This window comes from Callionymus lyra, chromosome 12 (assembly GCF_982586985.1).
Source record: "Callionymus lyra chromosome 12, fCalLyr1.hap1.1, whole genome shotgun sequence".
NCBI lineage: Eukaryota > Metazoa > Chordata > Actinopteri > Syngnathiformes > Callionymidae > Callionymus > Callionymus lyra.
The window spans coordinates 17,655,395-17,670,620 of record NC_141829.1 but is presented as its reverse complement, the minus strand read 5'-3'; the positions used below and the strand labels follow the sequence as shown (position 1 = coordinate 17,670,620).

General features: G+C 45.1%; 2 protein-coding genes across 2 annotated transcripts; one reads left to right on the top strand and one right to left on the bottom strand.

Moving 5' to 3' along the window:
• Nucleotides 1–94: 94 nt before the first annotated feature.
• pknox1.1 (pbx/knotted 1 homeobox 1.1) lies at nt 95–8,208 on the top strand. Its single transcript, XM_087804810.1, has 11 exons — nt 95–171; nt 2,130–2,241; nt 4,057–4,187; nt 4,380–4,551; nt 4,632–4,832; nt 4,942–5,059; nt 5,136–5,233; nt 5,966–6,094; nt 6,177–6,253; nt 6,323–6,486; nt 6,944–8,208. Exons 2-11 carry the CDS (start codon nt 2,191–2,193, stop codon nt 7,123–7,125), a joined length of 1,323 nt encoding a protein of 440 aa, XP_087660936.1. The 5' UTR covers nt 95–171; nt 2,130–2,190; the 3' UTR covers nt 7,126–8,208.
• Nucleotides 7,199–15,004, bottom strand: tmprss3a (transmembrane serine protease 3a). Its single transcript, XM_087804634.1, has 12 exons — nt 14,971–15,004; nt 13,096–13,209; nt 12,836–12,955; nt 12,625–12,748; nt 12,444–12,557; nt 12,318–12,364; nt 9,897–10,062; nt 9,662–9,831; nt 9,500–9,595; nt 8,570–8,712; nt 8,356–8,505; nt 7,199–7,381 (listed from the first exon to the last, which is right to left on the bottom strand). The coding sequence occupies exons 1-12, from the start codon at nt 15,002–15,004 to the stop codon at nt 7,199–7,201; spliced, it is 1,461 nt and encodes a 486-aa protein (XP_087660760.1).
• Between the last annotated feature and the right edge of the window lie 222 nt (nt 15,005–15,226).

The window sequence follows — 15,226 nt, the reverse complement described above, 5'->3', positions numbered from 1 at the left end:
AATAAGCTTAGTCCGTCTCATGAGTTCCACACACGGACTCTCTGCACGCCCGAGCTCCGCCCACTTCATAAATATTCATGAGTAAAACGTCCCTGCGTAATGACGTCACGCGACAACTGCGGGTCCCGATTGCTGCAGCCGCTTGTCAGTGTGACGAAGATTGGCACCCAGGTAAGCTGTCACTCAAAACCCTTCTTCTATCAATCACAGAGTCCGGGGCCAGGGCCGGGAGTCCGGAACCGAGTTCCGGCAGCGAAAGCGCCTTTAGACGCGAGGCAGAGGCGGCGGAGCTCCGTGCGGAGTAGAAAAGCAGGATAAGAGGGAGGGGGGGTGGAAACATGTCGGGCGGGCAAGGATGGTGGAAGAAGCGAGGCCCGACACTGTGAGCGCGGAGGGAGCCGGAGGGCAGCCGTCCCCGCCTCATTGATGCGCAGATGTGGGGACGATTTTTTTGAGGAACGGGGCCGCTCGTTTTTTTTTCGTTGACCGAACCGGTGCATCCAGCCGTTAAAAAACTCCCAACGACCCACACTTTATCCAACTACGTCCAAAATAACTGCTCATGTTAATGTTGCGGATCCTTGTGTATCAATCCGCAGCGGGGGTTTCTCGCTCGTGAGCGGGCTACATATACTCGCCCACCCTGATATTTTTTCGGTTTATCGCACGCACCGAAGCCCGCTGGTGACTATCGACTAGTCGGCGCTTTGCTAGTTGTGCATTATTTTGACTTTTTCGATTAATAAGCTAATGCTAATGTAGCATTAAGCTAAGTGAAGGTACGCGATTTGTGAACAGGGTGTACGCATGCGCCAGGGCGTCGGCCATCTTGGATCGCCCCCCTACGGCGTCTTCACTGGCACATTTCTCTACCGTCGCCAATAAACATGTTGTCCCAGAGTGGCCTTAATATTCCATCATGTTAATGAAACATGTCATGGATTAGGCGAACATGATGAGGTAGTTCAGCATCCCGTCATTCACATGATTACTGAACGGGAAATAAACATCCTATTATAAGTTTCAAACACCGTATAAAAGCGAACATTCCATACAAAAAGTTTGGCCCGTTAAGTGCAGTCTTTGTTTTCACTTGGATAAAGAAAGCAATCGGACCTAAGGTTCATGATGAAGTGAAAACTATTTTATAGCTAAAGGGTAGTGTTTAGTAAAAATTCGAAGAGTGCAATAACAAAATAAACCATCCATACTTTACACACCCAATTGCAAAACGCGATCTCAGTGTCTCTGCGCAAGCGTAGAAGGTGGAACAGATCAAGCGCCGACACAAAAGCGCGTAGTAACCATCAACATAACAAACGTTGCAAAGTGGGCGTGGCTTCTGTTGATCAACCTAAATAAATGGATAATAAAAAGAAAACCTTGTCGCGAGGCGTCGTGAAACGGCAAAATGCTATCAAATCGTATGTGTGTGAGTGTGTGTGTTTGTGGCGATTGTTGTGATGCGGCTCTTCCTCATGAAGATGATAAAATTAGAACATGATAGTGATCACAGCTCCGTGGCCTTATAAAGATGTGGACGTCGAGGTTGTGTTAGTGTGTACACGTCACACGAGCTCCATGAGTCATTTCTATCAATATGAAATAAACATAAGCAGGTTTATTTTCATGCACGTCCGTCAAATGATCTCTTCTGTGAGAATATAATAATAGGTACATTTCGAAGATAAATTCCTCTTTTTTCCCCCCTCTTTTTATTAAAGTTTTTTTGCTATATAATGTATAACCAGGAGTGAGAAGTGTTAAACTATTTTTGTGTCCTAAATAAATTTGTTTACAGACACAGATCTGACTTCTGAGTGGGTGAGATCTTAGATTACACATCCATCGTTATTTAAGAAGAATAGAGGACTTGTGTGTACACGTGGAGATGTGAGTTCATTTAAGGTCTCGAGTAAAACTTCCACAAAGATGCAACACTGACACCTGATGATGGTTTTTCAAACTAAGTTTGTGCCTACAAACTGATGCATTTAGAACAGAAGTGTCTGGTTTGTTAAAACTGTCTCCACAGTGGGATAAATGTTTGGTCACGACTCAAAAGTTGTTTAATGTTCAATCAATCTTTGAAAGTCAACTGATGTGTGTGTGTGTGTGGTGGTGTCCAGGTTGCCACTGGTCTATGCTGCCTATAATGTGCCAGTGTCTGAAGCGCTGCCAGTGAACGTGATGGCTGCCCACTCCATCTCCATAGACAAGTTTTCAAAGGACGAGCAGCAGGTGAGTGACCCTGACTATGATTGTAGTAAAAAAACAATGATCAATGTACAAAAATTCATGCCGTTCAATCGTGTTTGTGTTTCAATTAAATCTTCGGCCGCTAGATGGTAGAATTGAATGCGTCCCCTGCAGCTAAAGGAACATTAACACCCAGCGATGACTGGGGACGAGAGGATACAGTCGGATCCAGCAGCTTTTAAAGCTGATGTTTGGACATATTTTGGTTTCAAAACAAATTAAAGCAGTAATGACTTCATCAAGAGTCATGTGGACTGTAAATTCTGCAACACCAGATTAAAGTACTCGACAATACTACTAATATATACTTGTTCCTACAGTATCATCATATATTTTATGGTTGCCGCTTTATCGTGAAACGTATCGTATCGCCAGATTCTTGCTAATACAGACCCCCAACCTGGATCTGCAGGTAGACTCCAGTCTGTTTCTGTGGTCCTTCAGTTTAACCTTGTGATTATGACCACATTTTGAGTGGGTCCTGCTGTCTGGACCCGATACTGTGTACAGTCCAACATGGACTCTGTAGAGTGTGACCTCAGAACCCACCGGGTCAAGACTCTTGAGTTCAGCACCTCTATCGGTGACAAAGAACCTCTTCTGTTGCACATGGTCTTTAGCAAGGGAAGTTCGCAGCCCTCATCAGATCATGTTTGCTGTGTGCAGCAGGTGTCATCTTCTCTGGAACTCTGTGACCAATGAGAGACGTTCCTGCAGCCCCAAACTATTTTTAGTAGTTCTGTGTGTGTGCGCACAAACACTTGCAAGGGTGAGATCCAAGCATGTCCGGCAAACAAACAGCTGTGTCTCAACTGTTCTTTAACTAGACTTGATAATGCTATTGTCAACCTGGGACCTTCCCAGGAGGTGATTATCATTTAGCTGAGGGGACCATTTGGGAACCTTGCGAGGTGAAAGTGAAACTAGGAAGAGAGACACAAAAGTGGACCTACTTTTCCTGGTAAATAGGTTGGTGACCTTCTAGGTCAGACGAAGTGGAAAGTTTAATCAGAATATCAAATTTCGCATTTCAAATGTGGAATTTCAATAATTTATATATTGGAAGGTTACATTTAAAAAAAGTTGAACAAAAAAAATCGAATTATTTAAACAGTTTTATATTCTTGTTTGGATAATTAAATAAATTAGTTTTTAAATTCAATACCATTTCAAACCCCCCACCCACTCCATTTTTTTCTTTGCCTTTTCTTGAATGATTCTTGCCCCTCAAGGTATTTGAGTGAGTATTGAGATCCAATTTTTGCTTGTTCTTTCTTTGTTTTTGTTTTTTTTACATCATATTTTGATTCTCCGCTCCTCTCCTTTGGCTTGACGGCCTCTTTTAACAGTCAAGGTATTTAATGAGGCCCCTGAGGAAATGTCATTGCCCACCCTTGTTCTACGTCGTCCATGACTGTCTGCGTTTCGGCTTGAAGTTCGATCAATTAGCTTGGTACATTTGAATTAAAATTGAACATTTGAATTGATCATTCAACCAGTCAATATTCCGATGGCTCTGGTTTACTTCCATAAAATTGGAACTAGAACAGGTCGTATTGGACCTGATTTGACCTGCTCTGCTGTGGTATCAGTTGAATGACATCATCACTCCTGACAATGAGCTTCTCTTCTTCCACCGGAGACATCCACAGCAGCGTTTGAAGCTCAACTGCTTGAAGAACTCCTCTGTTTAGTACTGGGCCCCCGGGGGGGTCTCGGGCTGTTCACATGATGTGTTTCTGGCTCCTCCTCCATCTTACCCGCTGTCAGTCCTCACAGCGCCGTGTTTGTCCACAGATGCCCGGCGTGGGGAAGACAGACGGTGACCCAGAGCACAAGTTCATCGAGGGGACGTTAGCGGAGACCCCTAGTCCGACCCTGGTGGAGCCGCAGACCCCCATGGACGTGGACAAAGCCTCTATATACAGGTGTGTGTGTGTGTGTGTGTGTGTGTGTGTGTGTGTGTGTGTGTGTGTGTGTGTGTGTGTGTGTGTGTGTGTGTGTGTGTGTGTGTGTGTGTGTGTGTGTGTGTGTGTGTGTGTGTGTGTGTGTGTGTGTGTGTGTGTGGTACAAGGATGAGCATCAGATGATTAATGTGGTGTGTCGGTGTGTGTGTGCAGACACCCTCTGTTCCCACTGCTAGCTCTGCTGTTCGAGAAGTGTGAGCAGTCGACGATGAGCTCCGACTGCATCACCTCCGCAAGCTTCGATGTGGACATCGAGAACTTCGTCCGCTGTCAGGAGAAGGAGGGGAAACCGTTCTTCAGCGAGGACCCAGAGCTGGACAATCTTGTGAGGAGTCGATCGCGTTGTTGTCGCGTACAGGTTGTTTTCGTTGTTGTGAACATTGTGCTGGTTGTTGTGACAAACAGATGGTGAAGGCCATTCAGGTCCTGAGGATCCACCTGCTGGAGCTGGAAAAGGTCAGCGACCTCTGCAAGGACTTCTGCAGCCGTTACATCGCCTGCCTGAAGACCAAGATGAACAGTGAGACCCTGTTGAGTGGTGACCCAGGCAGTCCCTACTCCCCCGTCCAGGGTCAGGCCCCCAGCTTCTCCCCCACCAAGTCTCTGGTGAGTAAACTCTTCTGTCTCTTTTGAAAATAAAATAGGTGAAACTATTGCTTCGTGGTCCTGACCTGGTCGTGTTCCTTTTTTAAAACCGTTCTATAATCTGACCCAGACCCCCAGCTCATTGTCCAGCGCCCTCAGTCCTCCGGGTCAGATCATGGTGCAGGCGTCAGCGCTGCAGCAGGGGAACGTCACCTTGACAACCGTCAACCCCCCACAGATGGTGGCAGGTATGTGACCTGCGGTTCTTCAAGTTCTTCGAGTTGTAGTGTGACCCAGGTCTCACCCTCCTCTTGTGTGTGTCAGGTGGAACAGTTTATCAGCCGGTCACCGTAGTCACTCCCCAGGGTCAGGTGGTCACTCAGGCTCTGTCTCCAGGCACGATACGCGTACAGAACAATCAGGTACGTGTCGTGCGAAACCTTGTTGATGATCCTCTGACAGACAGTGAGTGATCGAACACATGACCTGACATAAAGCAACATGACAGTAGCTCACTAAAAACAGGGCAGACTCACCTGCATGTGAGAATCACACGGGCCTCTTATTTCAAGAATCTCTATATTGAAAGGTTAACTTAGTTCTTATTGAGTTATTGACTTCAATATTTTTTATATTAAATGGTTTTTTTTTTTATTTGTATAATTTAATTAACCATTCAAATATTTTAAACAATTATATTAACACATTGAGTTTAATATTCAAATTCCAATTGTTTGAAATATTTGTTTTTAAGTGTTTAGTATTTTTTATTTTTTAGCCTTGAATTGGTATAATCGTGTCACCAAACCAGAAGGGTACCAAGCTACTTGATCAAACTGTCAGCCAATCATGCGACTCGCAGACAATCACGTGATGATGCAGAAGCAGTCAATCAAATTTGAAAATGTTAAATTCAGAAAATGTATTTTCGAATTATTGGAATGTTTAAAAAATCATTTTCATTATTCAATGCTTAATAAAAAAAAACATTTCAATAAAATATGACAAGGTTCAATATTCTAAATGTTGAATTGGACAATTCAATCAATATTCTGATGGCGCTGTCGTATTTCCTTTCACTTGTCAACACTAAAGAACAATGTTTGTTGTTTTGACTACTCAAGTTCTCAAGTCCAGATGTTGTGCGTCTTCAGCTCCAGCTGCAGTTCCATCAGGACCTGAACCTCTTCAATCATGACGACAACTCCACCAAGAACAAACGTGGCGTACTGCCAAAACACGCCACCAACGTCATGCGCTCATGGCTCTTCCAACACATCGGGGTGTGTGTCTCATGTGTCTGTGGTGTGTCTGTGGTGTATATGTGTGCGTGAATGTGTGCACTCATGTGTCGTTGCTCAGCAGCATCCGTACCCAACAGAGGACGAGAAGAAGCAGATCGCCACCCAAACCAACCTGACGCTGCTGCAGGTCAACAACTGGTTTGTGCTTTTTTTGACTCTAAATCCTAAACCGGAGAAGGTACAGTGCTGACACTCTGCTGGGTCCAGGTTCATCAACGCTCGGAGGAGAATCCTGCAGCCCATGTTGGACGCCAGCTCATCTGAAACACCCAAAAACAAGAAGAAAACTCCTCAGAACCGGCCACTGCAGCGCTTCTGGCCGGACTCCATCGCCACTGGAGGACCGCAGCAGCAGGTCACCATGCCAGACGGTATGTAGTCATGTCGAGTCACAGACCAATGATGAACGAGTGTAAAAATTATAATGACGCTTTCAAATATTTATTCTGAGATAGCTCTTTCACGTTTTATATTGTCATAAGTGCGTTTCTATTTTGCATGCAAAAAGCTATGCCGTTGTTGTGATGTAAATAAACTTCCAGCCAATGGATGTTGTTCATTTTCACACAAAAAAGTTTTTCCCCTTTTTTGCGTTTAAAATATATTTAAATCTTAGTTATTTTAGAGTATATATATTAATACAGTGTGTATGAAATAAAAAAAATATTTTTTATTAACATGTAAATATTTGCAGCATTCATTTCAATTCAACCTCCGGCCACTAGACGGCAGTAATTCTGCAACTAAAGGAAAAATGGCAAAGGAACATATTTCTGTTTCAAAGCAGTTTCGACTTATTGATGCCGATGGACTTGTTCTGATCCGCAGGGACTCTGGTGACCATGAACATGGAGGGTCTGCAGAGTCTGACGTCAGACGGCGCCACGCTGGCGGTACAGCAGGTGATGATCGGGGGTCACAGCGAGGACGAGACGGGGGACAGTATGGACGACGACGATGACGGAGACATGGCCGGGCTGGGCCTGGACAACAGCGACTCACTGCAGTAGACGCACACAAAACACTCACTCAAGACACACACCGTCACGTTCAAGTCCAGCACGACAGTCATCGATCCGGGCCTCAAGTCAAGGTCCAAGTCCTGGTCCACATTAAGCACGTAATGAATGACCCAGAACTCTTGAAGACCCATTTCTCATGCTGAGTCCCGGTCTCTCTTTTGCTGGTCCGACGAGCTTCCTTGTCATCCGTCAGTGAGGATCTCAGCGGCGCCACCTCGCTGTAGGACATGACCACTGGTACCAGCTGAGACGATCAGAAACTCGGAACCGTTTTTGTTACTGAAAAAAAAACCCTGAGTGACGCCTCCCCTTACCAACATCTCCGTTTTTATCCACTGTCAAACATCAGCCGGACCCGGACCTGGACCCGGAACCAGGTTGAGCGTTTTGTCAAAACAGCCGACGTAGCCGAGTGCACTTTTGTATATTTAAAAGATAAAATCACACAAGTGTTGAAAACACGCCAGGTTTGTGAACTCCGTTAAAGTTCTTGTTGACCCATGTCCCCCCCCCAACCCACCACCCACCACCCGGCGGTGCCGCCGCCTCCCTCGCGGCGCCGGTCTTTTGCATGCTTGTGTTTTCAGTAGACGTGATGACGACGAGCAGTTACAAAGAAGAAACTTGAGATGTTATTTTTGTACTCAAACTGAGATTAGTGTTGATTTGGTGTTTCTGCTGTTTTGTATGAAATATTTATGTACAGAGAGAAGCCGGACTCGTGTTTGGAGTCTCACGTTTTTCTAAAGTCCCGGCAGAGAAAGCCTCCATTGGGTTTTAACGTGCTAACATGGCCTTACGCGCTCTTTTTGTAAAGGAAGCACAAACATCACACGGCTGCTGGTCGTCTTCACTCCGTCGCACAATCGACCACAATCACCCGAGGCCGGAGCGTCGCCTGAGCGTGACCAGGCGGTGAGACTCTTAAGCTCCGCCCCCCCCCTCGCTGGTCACTGCACAAAAAAAAGGAGGTGTCCAGCAGGGGCCGAAGGACTCCACTTGCTGTGGTTCACTCTCTGGTCTGTTCTGCCTTAGAGCTTCTATTTTGGAATAAACCTTGTCGAACTCTGAGTTGGTCTCATCTCTGGTCACGTGGGGTCTTAGGAGGGGTGTCTACAGCTGGTCCAGTGAGGAGGTGAAGTCCTCCCTCTGAAACAAATACATGTGAGTCTAGAGGGGGGGCTGTGGGGTGCAACTTTCTGCTGGATCAGAACTCACTTCCATCTGTTTTCGGATCCAGTCGAGCGCCCGGGTGATCCGGGTGTAGACCCCGGGTTTGTTCCTCCTGGCGCAGCCGATCCCCCAGCTCGTCACCCCCACCAGCTTCCAGACGGAGTCCTCACAGGCCAGAGGACCGCCACTGTCCCCCTGAGGATGGGTCGGGTCAGAACCGGCCCCGGGTCAGAGGAATAAAATCGCAAAGGGGTGTTACCTGACAGGAGTCTGTTCCGCCTTCCAGATACCCGGCGCAGATCATCCAGGACGAGAAGGAGCCCTGGTAGACCTGCGGCTGGTTGCAGGTCCTGCTGGACAACAGTGGCACTGCAGCCGAGCGCATGACCACACTGGTCTCCCCTGACACGGTGAGTATTGAAGTATATTAATGTCAACAGAAAATTGTACGTTAGAATTAAGCGTTTATTAATGTTGACACTTTTAATTTTCTTAATTTAAATGTATTCAAGCAAAATGTTTTATGATTGAATAATTTATATTATATTTATATACACAATTTATATTATATATTGAAAGGAATAAAGGTAGTTGTGTTTCTATCTTCTTTTTTTTTTTAAATAACAAACTTTATATTTAAATATTTTTGATTGAAGCTACTTTTATTTTAAGTGGAAAATACTTAAGTACTTTAGTAGAAAAGCAATTATTTTTTGGTTGAATATTCAAGAAACAAAAATACTTTTTGGTTGAATTCGTTTGTTTTAAAATAATTTAAAACATTGAATTTTTCAAAATGTTTTTTTTGTTACACATAGGGTTTGATATTCTAATTTAAATTTAAATATTTTTTTTCCAAATTTATTTTTAAATTTGTAGTCTCTCAAATTCAATTTTAAAATTGACTCGATCGAACTTTCGGCCAATTGTGCGACACGCAGACGATCAGGTGACCAGGTAGAAACACGCTCAATTAGCTTGTACTTTATTGGTATTTTACCCTATTGTGCCAAATTTTTCATACTGAATTTAAAATACTAGAATTTATTGAATTAAAAAAAGAAGCCTTTATTCAACCTTTCAATTTAAAAATAACTGAATTAAATTATTCTAAAAATAATTCAATGCTAAAAAAACACTTTCACGTTCAACATTCCAATGACACTGATGTACTTCCAAATGTACTCACCGTCCTCCTCTGTGGCCCCCCAGCCAGAGATCCAGCACAGGGTTCCCTCTTCGAAGTCTTCTCCAGTGTTGGGCAGACATATTGGTTGAACCAGACCTGTCGGGACGAGACGTGACCGATGAAGAGACGCAGAAGTTGACGCTCGGTGTGTTGACGTCCTACTGTTGAACTCCAGAGACTTGTTGAGTCTCATCAGAGCGATGTCGTAGTCCAGCCCTCTGGGTCGGTATCTGTCGTGATAGATGATCCGGTCCACCGCCAGAGACTCCGCACCGTGGACCGTCAGCTCCGTGAGACCGACGTGGACCGACCACAGCGCCCGGTCTGCGAATCTGAGGCCCGAGACAACAAACGTGAGTCGGCGTCCAAACGCTCGCCGAGGCGTCCTCAGACTCACCCGTACACGCAGTGGGCGGCGGTCAGGATCCAGCGCGAGCTCACGATGGAGCCGCCGCACAGGTGCTCGCTGTGGTAGTGCAGACTCACCTGCCAGGGGAACTGACCCGCCCGAGACAAGTTCCCTCCCACGATCCTGCTGCTGAAGCTGGGACGAAGACCGCACTCTGGATACACATGAAGACGAGTTGGAGAATGTAAGACACTAACTCATTCTGTCCAACACTATCTCACACACATCCTTTCCCATACTCACTTACTCACACACTCACTCTTCCTTACTTAGTCAAACACTCACTCTCTCCCACTCACATTCTTTCACACATTCACTTTCTCACACACTCACTCTGTCCCTCACACACGTTCACTTTTTCACACACTCACTCTGTCCCTCACACACGTTCCCTTTTTCACACACACACTCACTCTCTCCCTCACACACATTCTTTCACACATTCACTTTCTCACACACTCACTCTGTCCCTCACACACGTTCACTTTTTCACACACTCACTCTGTCCCTCACACACGTTCCCTTTTTCACACACACACTCACTCTCTCCCTCACACACATTCTTTCACACATTCACTTTCTCACACACTCACTCTGTCCCTCACACACGTTCACTTTTTCACACACTCACTCTGTCCCTCACACACGTTCACTTTTTCACACACTCACTCTCTCCCTCACACACATTCTTTCACACTCACTTTCTCACACACTCACTCTCTCCCTCACACACATTCTTTCACACTCACTTTCTCACACACTCACTCTGTCCCTCACACACGTTCACTTTCTCACACACTCACTCTCTCCCTCACACACATTCTTTCACACTCACTTTCTCACACACTCACTCTGTCCCTCACACACGTTCACTTTTTCACACACTCACTCTGTCCCTCACACACGTTCACTTTTTCACACACTCACCCTCTCCCTCACACACATTCTTTCAAACACTCACTTTCTCACACACACATTCACTTTCTCACACACTGACTCTCTCCCTCACACACATTCTTTCACACATTCACGCTGTCCCTCACACACATTCACTTTCTCACACACTCACTCTCTCCCTTACACACATTCTTTTACACAATAACTTTCTCACACATTTGCTCTCTACCTCACTCTTTCACACACTCACTCTCTCCCCCACTTATTAAAACACTCACTCTCACGAACACATTTTTTCACACACTAACTTTCTCACACATTTGCTCTCTATCTCACTCTTTCACACACTCACTCTCTCGCCCACTTATTAAAACACTCACTCTCACGAACACATTTTTTCACACACTAACTTTCTCACACATTTGCTCTCTACCTCACTCTTTCACACACTCACTCTCTCGCCCACTTATTCAAACACTCATTCTCACACACACTCGCTCCCTTACACACGTTCTTTCACACACTACTTTTCTCACACATTCATCCTCTCCTTCCCTTTTCACACACACATGCTGTGTCTCAAATCGCATACTTCTCTTAGTATACTAGAAGTTAGTATGCATCAGGATAGTGTGCATACTAACTAGTATGCAAATTCTCCACAGATAGTATAGTATTAAATCAAACACTGCTGCTACGCACTAACAGGAAATGACGCGACAGCTTCTTCTTCTACTACTATTTAACGATGTTCCAACCAGTTGTTCGAACGCTATCGCCACCTGCTGGCAGCATGTTTTACAAGTTTGGAAAAAGAAATAAAGAAAAAATGAGAATCGAAATATTCACGAGATATTTAAGCGGGTATCAGCACCGAAGACGTGTAATCCTTCTACTGCTGCTGAAAATACACCTGTAAGTATATTAATATATATGCATTTATATATGACGTAACTTCCGTTTACAACGTCACTAAGATGGCGGCCGTTTAGGGTAGATAGTGTCCATCAAACCATAATCAGTTTTGTGGGCGTTTTAGTACGCCAATTTAGTGTGCATGGCGCACTAAATTTCGCATACTTAGAATTGAGACGCACTTACACACTAAAAATACTAACTTTGAGTACGCTAGTATGCGATTTGAGACACAGCAACAGTCTTACTCACCCACCATTTCTCAAACACACTTTTTCAGACACTCACTCTCTCACACACTCATGGTTTCATACACACACGTACAGTACACACACTCACTGTCTCACACACACTCATTCATTCTCTCACACTCACCATCGCTCTTAATCACCGGTTCTCAAACACACTCACACACACACACACACTTTCTCTTTCTCTCTCTCTGACACACAGTTTTTCACACACTCACTCTCTCACACACTCACACATACACTTTCATACACTCTTTAACAAACTCTCTCACACACACTTCCATACACTTGGCACAGACTCGCATCACTCTCTAGCACACACACTCTCACGCTCTCACTCACTCACCAAGACACTTGAGGGTGATCACCCTCCCGGAGCTGCACTCCGATTTGCTGCAGAGACACAAACATGGTCACTGAGGTCCGTCCACCAACCGGTGGGTCCCTGTAGGGCGTAGCACTTGGTACCGACCTGGAGCTGGAGAGGTTCTGCAGCAGGGTGGATGGACCCGGCTGGACGGACAGCAGGTACGACTGCAGCTCGTCCTCCACCGTCGCCAGCGGGACGAAGAAGGACTCCACGTAGCTGAAAGAAAGAAGGTTCTGGTTCAGAACCACTGGTCTCAGACTCTCCCCGAGGCCTTTTGGAGTACCTCGAGTAGCCCAGCTGCCTGCAGGCCGTCACTCCCAGCTGGTTGTCCCAGTCCTCTGAGCAGACGGTTCTCCAGAACCTGCCCTTGTGGACCTGCAGCACCGAGCTCCTGCCGCTGAGACGCACTGACACACACAAGGTCAACGAAAGGTCACACATCTGTGTGTGTGTGTGTGTGTGTGTGTGTCCGTGTGCGTTTGTGTGTCTCTCACCACAGCCGAGCTCGTCTTCTCCGTTGTCACAGTCACTGGTTCCGTCGCACAGATAGGAGCTGCTGACGCACCGACCGCTCGAGGATCCACAGCGAAATTTGCCGACACAGCTGAGACCAACTGGACCGATGGGAGACCAGAACCAGAACTTTAACTTCCAACTGTGTGTGTGTGTGTGTCAGCCATCCACTGACTCACAACACCTGCGTGTCTCCAGGTGTTGTGTAACCACATGAAAGTTTGATGAGCGACTGACTCACCTCCCAGTCCAATGGCCAGGACAAGAACCGCAGACAGAACCACAGCAGCACCGACCAGGATCTCCAGCCGGTGAGTCAGCAGTCTCCTCTTCCAGCTCTTCTCCAGGTCCTCCTCTGATCAACACAAGCACACACATGTTGTTGTTTTTTTTTACATTATTTTGGATTGAAGCAACTTTTCTTTATTGACCGAAAAAACAAATGTGTTTCTGGTATCCCTTGTGGGTCAAGGTGAACGACCTCCACCACTGCATATGTATTTATGGAAGCCAGGGAGGTGAGAGACACAAGGGTTAGAGAATATTTTTTAATTGATTGAACATAAAAATATATATACTTAAATAAATATTTCCCTTTTTTATTTTTTTTACACTGTTTGATATTCTAATTCCAATAATAAAACATATTTTTTCAAAAATGTATATTTTTAATTGTTAGCCTTTTAAATTGAATGAAAACATTTAATAAAATTGTTATTTGAAATGTTACTTGTTAATCAGACTTTCAGCCAATCATGGGACGTGAAGCAATCACATGACGATCACATGACGAGTAAATTAGTTTGGTTTAAATTCAATTGGTTTTGTCTGGTGAGTCACTTTTGTACCAACATTTTAATATTTTCCAAACAAATGCTACACATTATTATTATTATGATTCTTATTTATTTAATGTTGTTTTGTTTGCCAATTGTGTTGTTATTTTTCAAATTTGTCATTTTTTAGAAGATCATTTTTGTTTGTACAGGCGGACATGGTTTGTACAGGTGTGTCATTGTGTGTCAGTTGTTTGCATTACATGTGTGTACAGGTAGGTGCGTATTGTTGTGTGTACAGGTGTTTGTTTGTGTCCAGGTGTGCTGTAGTGTTAACAGGTGTGTTTTGTGTGTGTCTAGGTGTGTTGTAAGTAAGTAAGTATGCATTATTTGTAAAGCGTCTTTCTCAGACCAGGGTCACAAAGCGATTAAACAATCAAAAACAATACACAGTTAAAATACAAACTTTAAAAGGTCAAGATAATATAAAGACAAACAAAGCAGCCCCGAGAAAGTTAAGGAAAAGCCTGAACAAATAAAAATCTTAAGATGTTTCTTAGGGAGTCAGTAAATCCATCAAACACAAAGGGAGATGGAGATCGTTCTAGAGCTGATGAGCAACAGCCTGGAAGGATTTCTCTCCTCTGGTCCTGAACCATCAGTAGATTCTGATCCACAGACCTCAGAGCCCGAGCTGGGGTGTAAGTCTGGATCAGATCACTGATGTAAGGTTTGACCATGAATAGATCGGAAAGTAAGAACCAGAATTTTAAAATTGATCCTGAAAGAAACTGGCAGCCAGTGAAGAGTTTTAAGGATCGGAGAAATGTGAGTTCTTCTACTAGAGCGGGTCAGAATTCTCTCTGCAGAGTTTTTTATTATTAAAACAAACTATTAAAATATTCTAAACGATAAGACACAAACGCACGGATTGAAAGCTCCAGATCGTGTTCTGACATAATTTCCCTAAGTTTAGAGATTGTTCTCAGTTGAAGGAAACAGTTTCTGTTCCGTTTTCTGCAGTGTTGTTGTGTGTCCATGTGTGTTGTTGTCTGTACAGGTGTGTTTTAGTGTGTACATGTGTTTTGTTGTGTGTACAATTGCTTTGTTGCGTGTGTGCAGCTGTGTTGTTGAAGGGTCATGTGGAGTCAGAGCAAGACAGCTGAGGGATTCTTCAGGTCGGAGGTCAGGTCAGCAGCCCACATGTCTCCTTTTGTTCTGGTTCCGGTCGCTCGGATTGCGGGTTGTTGAGTCGAGGGATGTGTAACATTTCCACACACTGAGTTGCTTCTGTCAGTACTATTTTGGGGCTAAATTGTGCATGTGTGTCGATGACTCACCGCTGATGAACGGCTGGACTTTGGTGATGGGCATTCCTGGGCTCGGCGCAGACTGCCGGGCCGGGTCCGGATCCGAGGAAGGGTCGGTGGGGGGTTCTTCGGAGTGACAGCTTCCCAGAGGACTCACATTCACTGTGGTGGGGGTCTCAACCACGGGAAGGTCCTCCTCTGTCACCGAGACCAACTCAATCCTGGACGGGTCGGGAGGTTCTGCGAGCTCAGTATGGACCTCCTGACAGGAAATGGACACCATTCA

Excerpts from the sequence above, each read along its gene's own strand:
- tmprss3a (XM_087804634.1), bottom strand. The coding sequence starts at position 15,004 with ATGCCCATCACCAAAGTCCAGCCGTTCATCAGCG. Across the intron at positions 10,063-12,317 it reads GATCACCCTCAAGTGTCTTG|AGTGCGGTCTTCGTCCCAGC; the intron begins GTGAGTGAGTGA and ends ATGTGTATCCAG. Across the intron at positions 9,596-9,661 it reads CAAGTCTCTGGAGTTCAACA|GTCTGGTTCAACCAATATGT; the intron begins GTAGGACGTCAA and ends TCGTCCCGACAG.
- pknox1.1 (XM_087804810.1), top strand. The coding sequence starts at position 2,191 with ATGGCTGCCCACTCCATCTCCATAGACAAGTTTTCAAAGGACGAGCAG. Across the intron at positions 4,188-4,379 it reads GACAAAGCCTCTATATACAG|ACACCCTCTGTTCCCACTGC; the intron begins GTGTGTGTGTGT and ends GTGTGTGTGCAG. Across the intron at positions 6,254-6,322 it reads CTGCTGCAGGTCAACAACTG|GTTCATCAACGCTCGGAGGA; the intron begins GTTTGTGCTTTT and ends TGCTGGGTCCAG.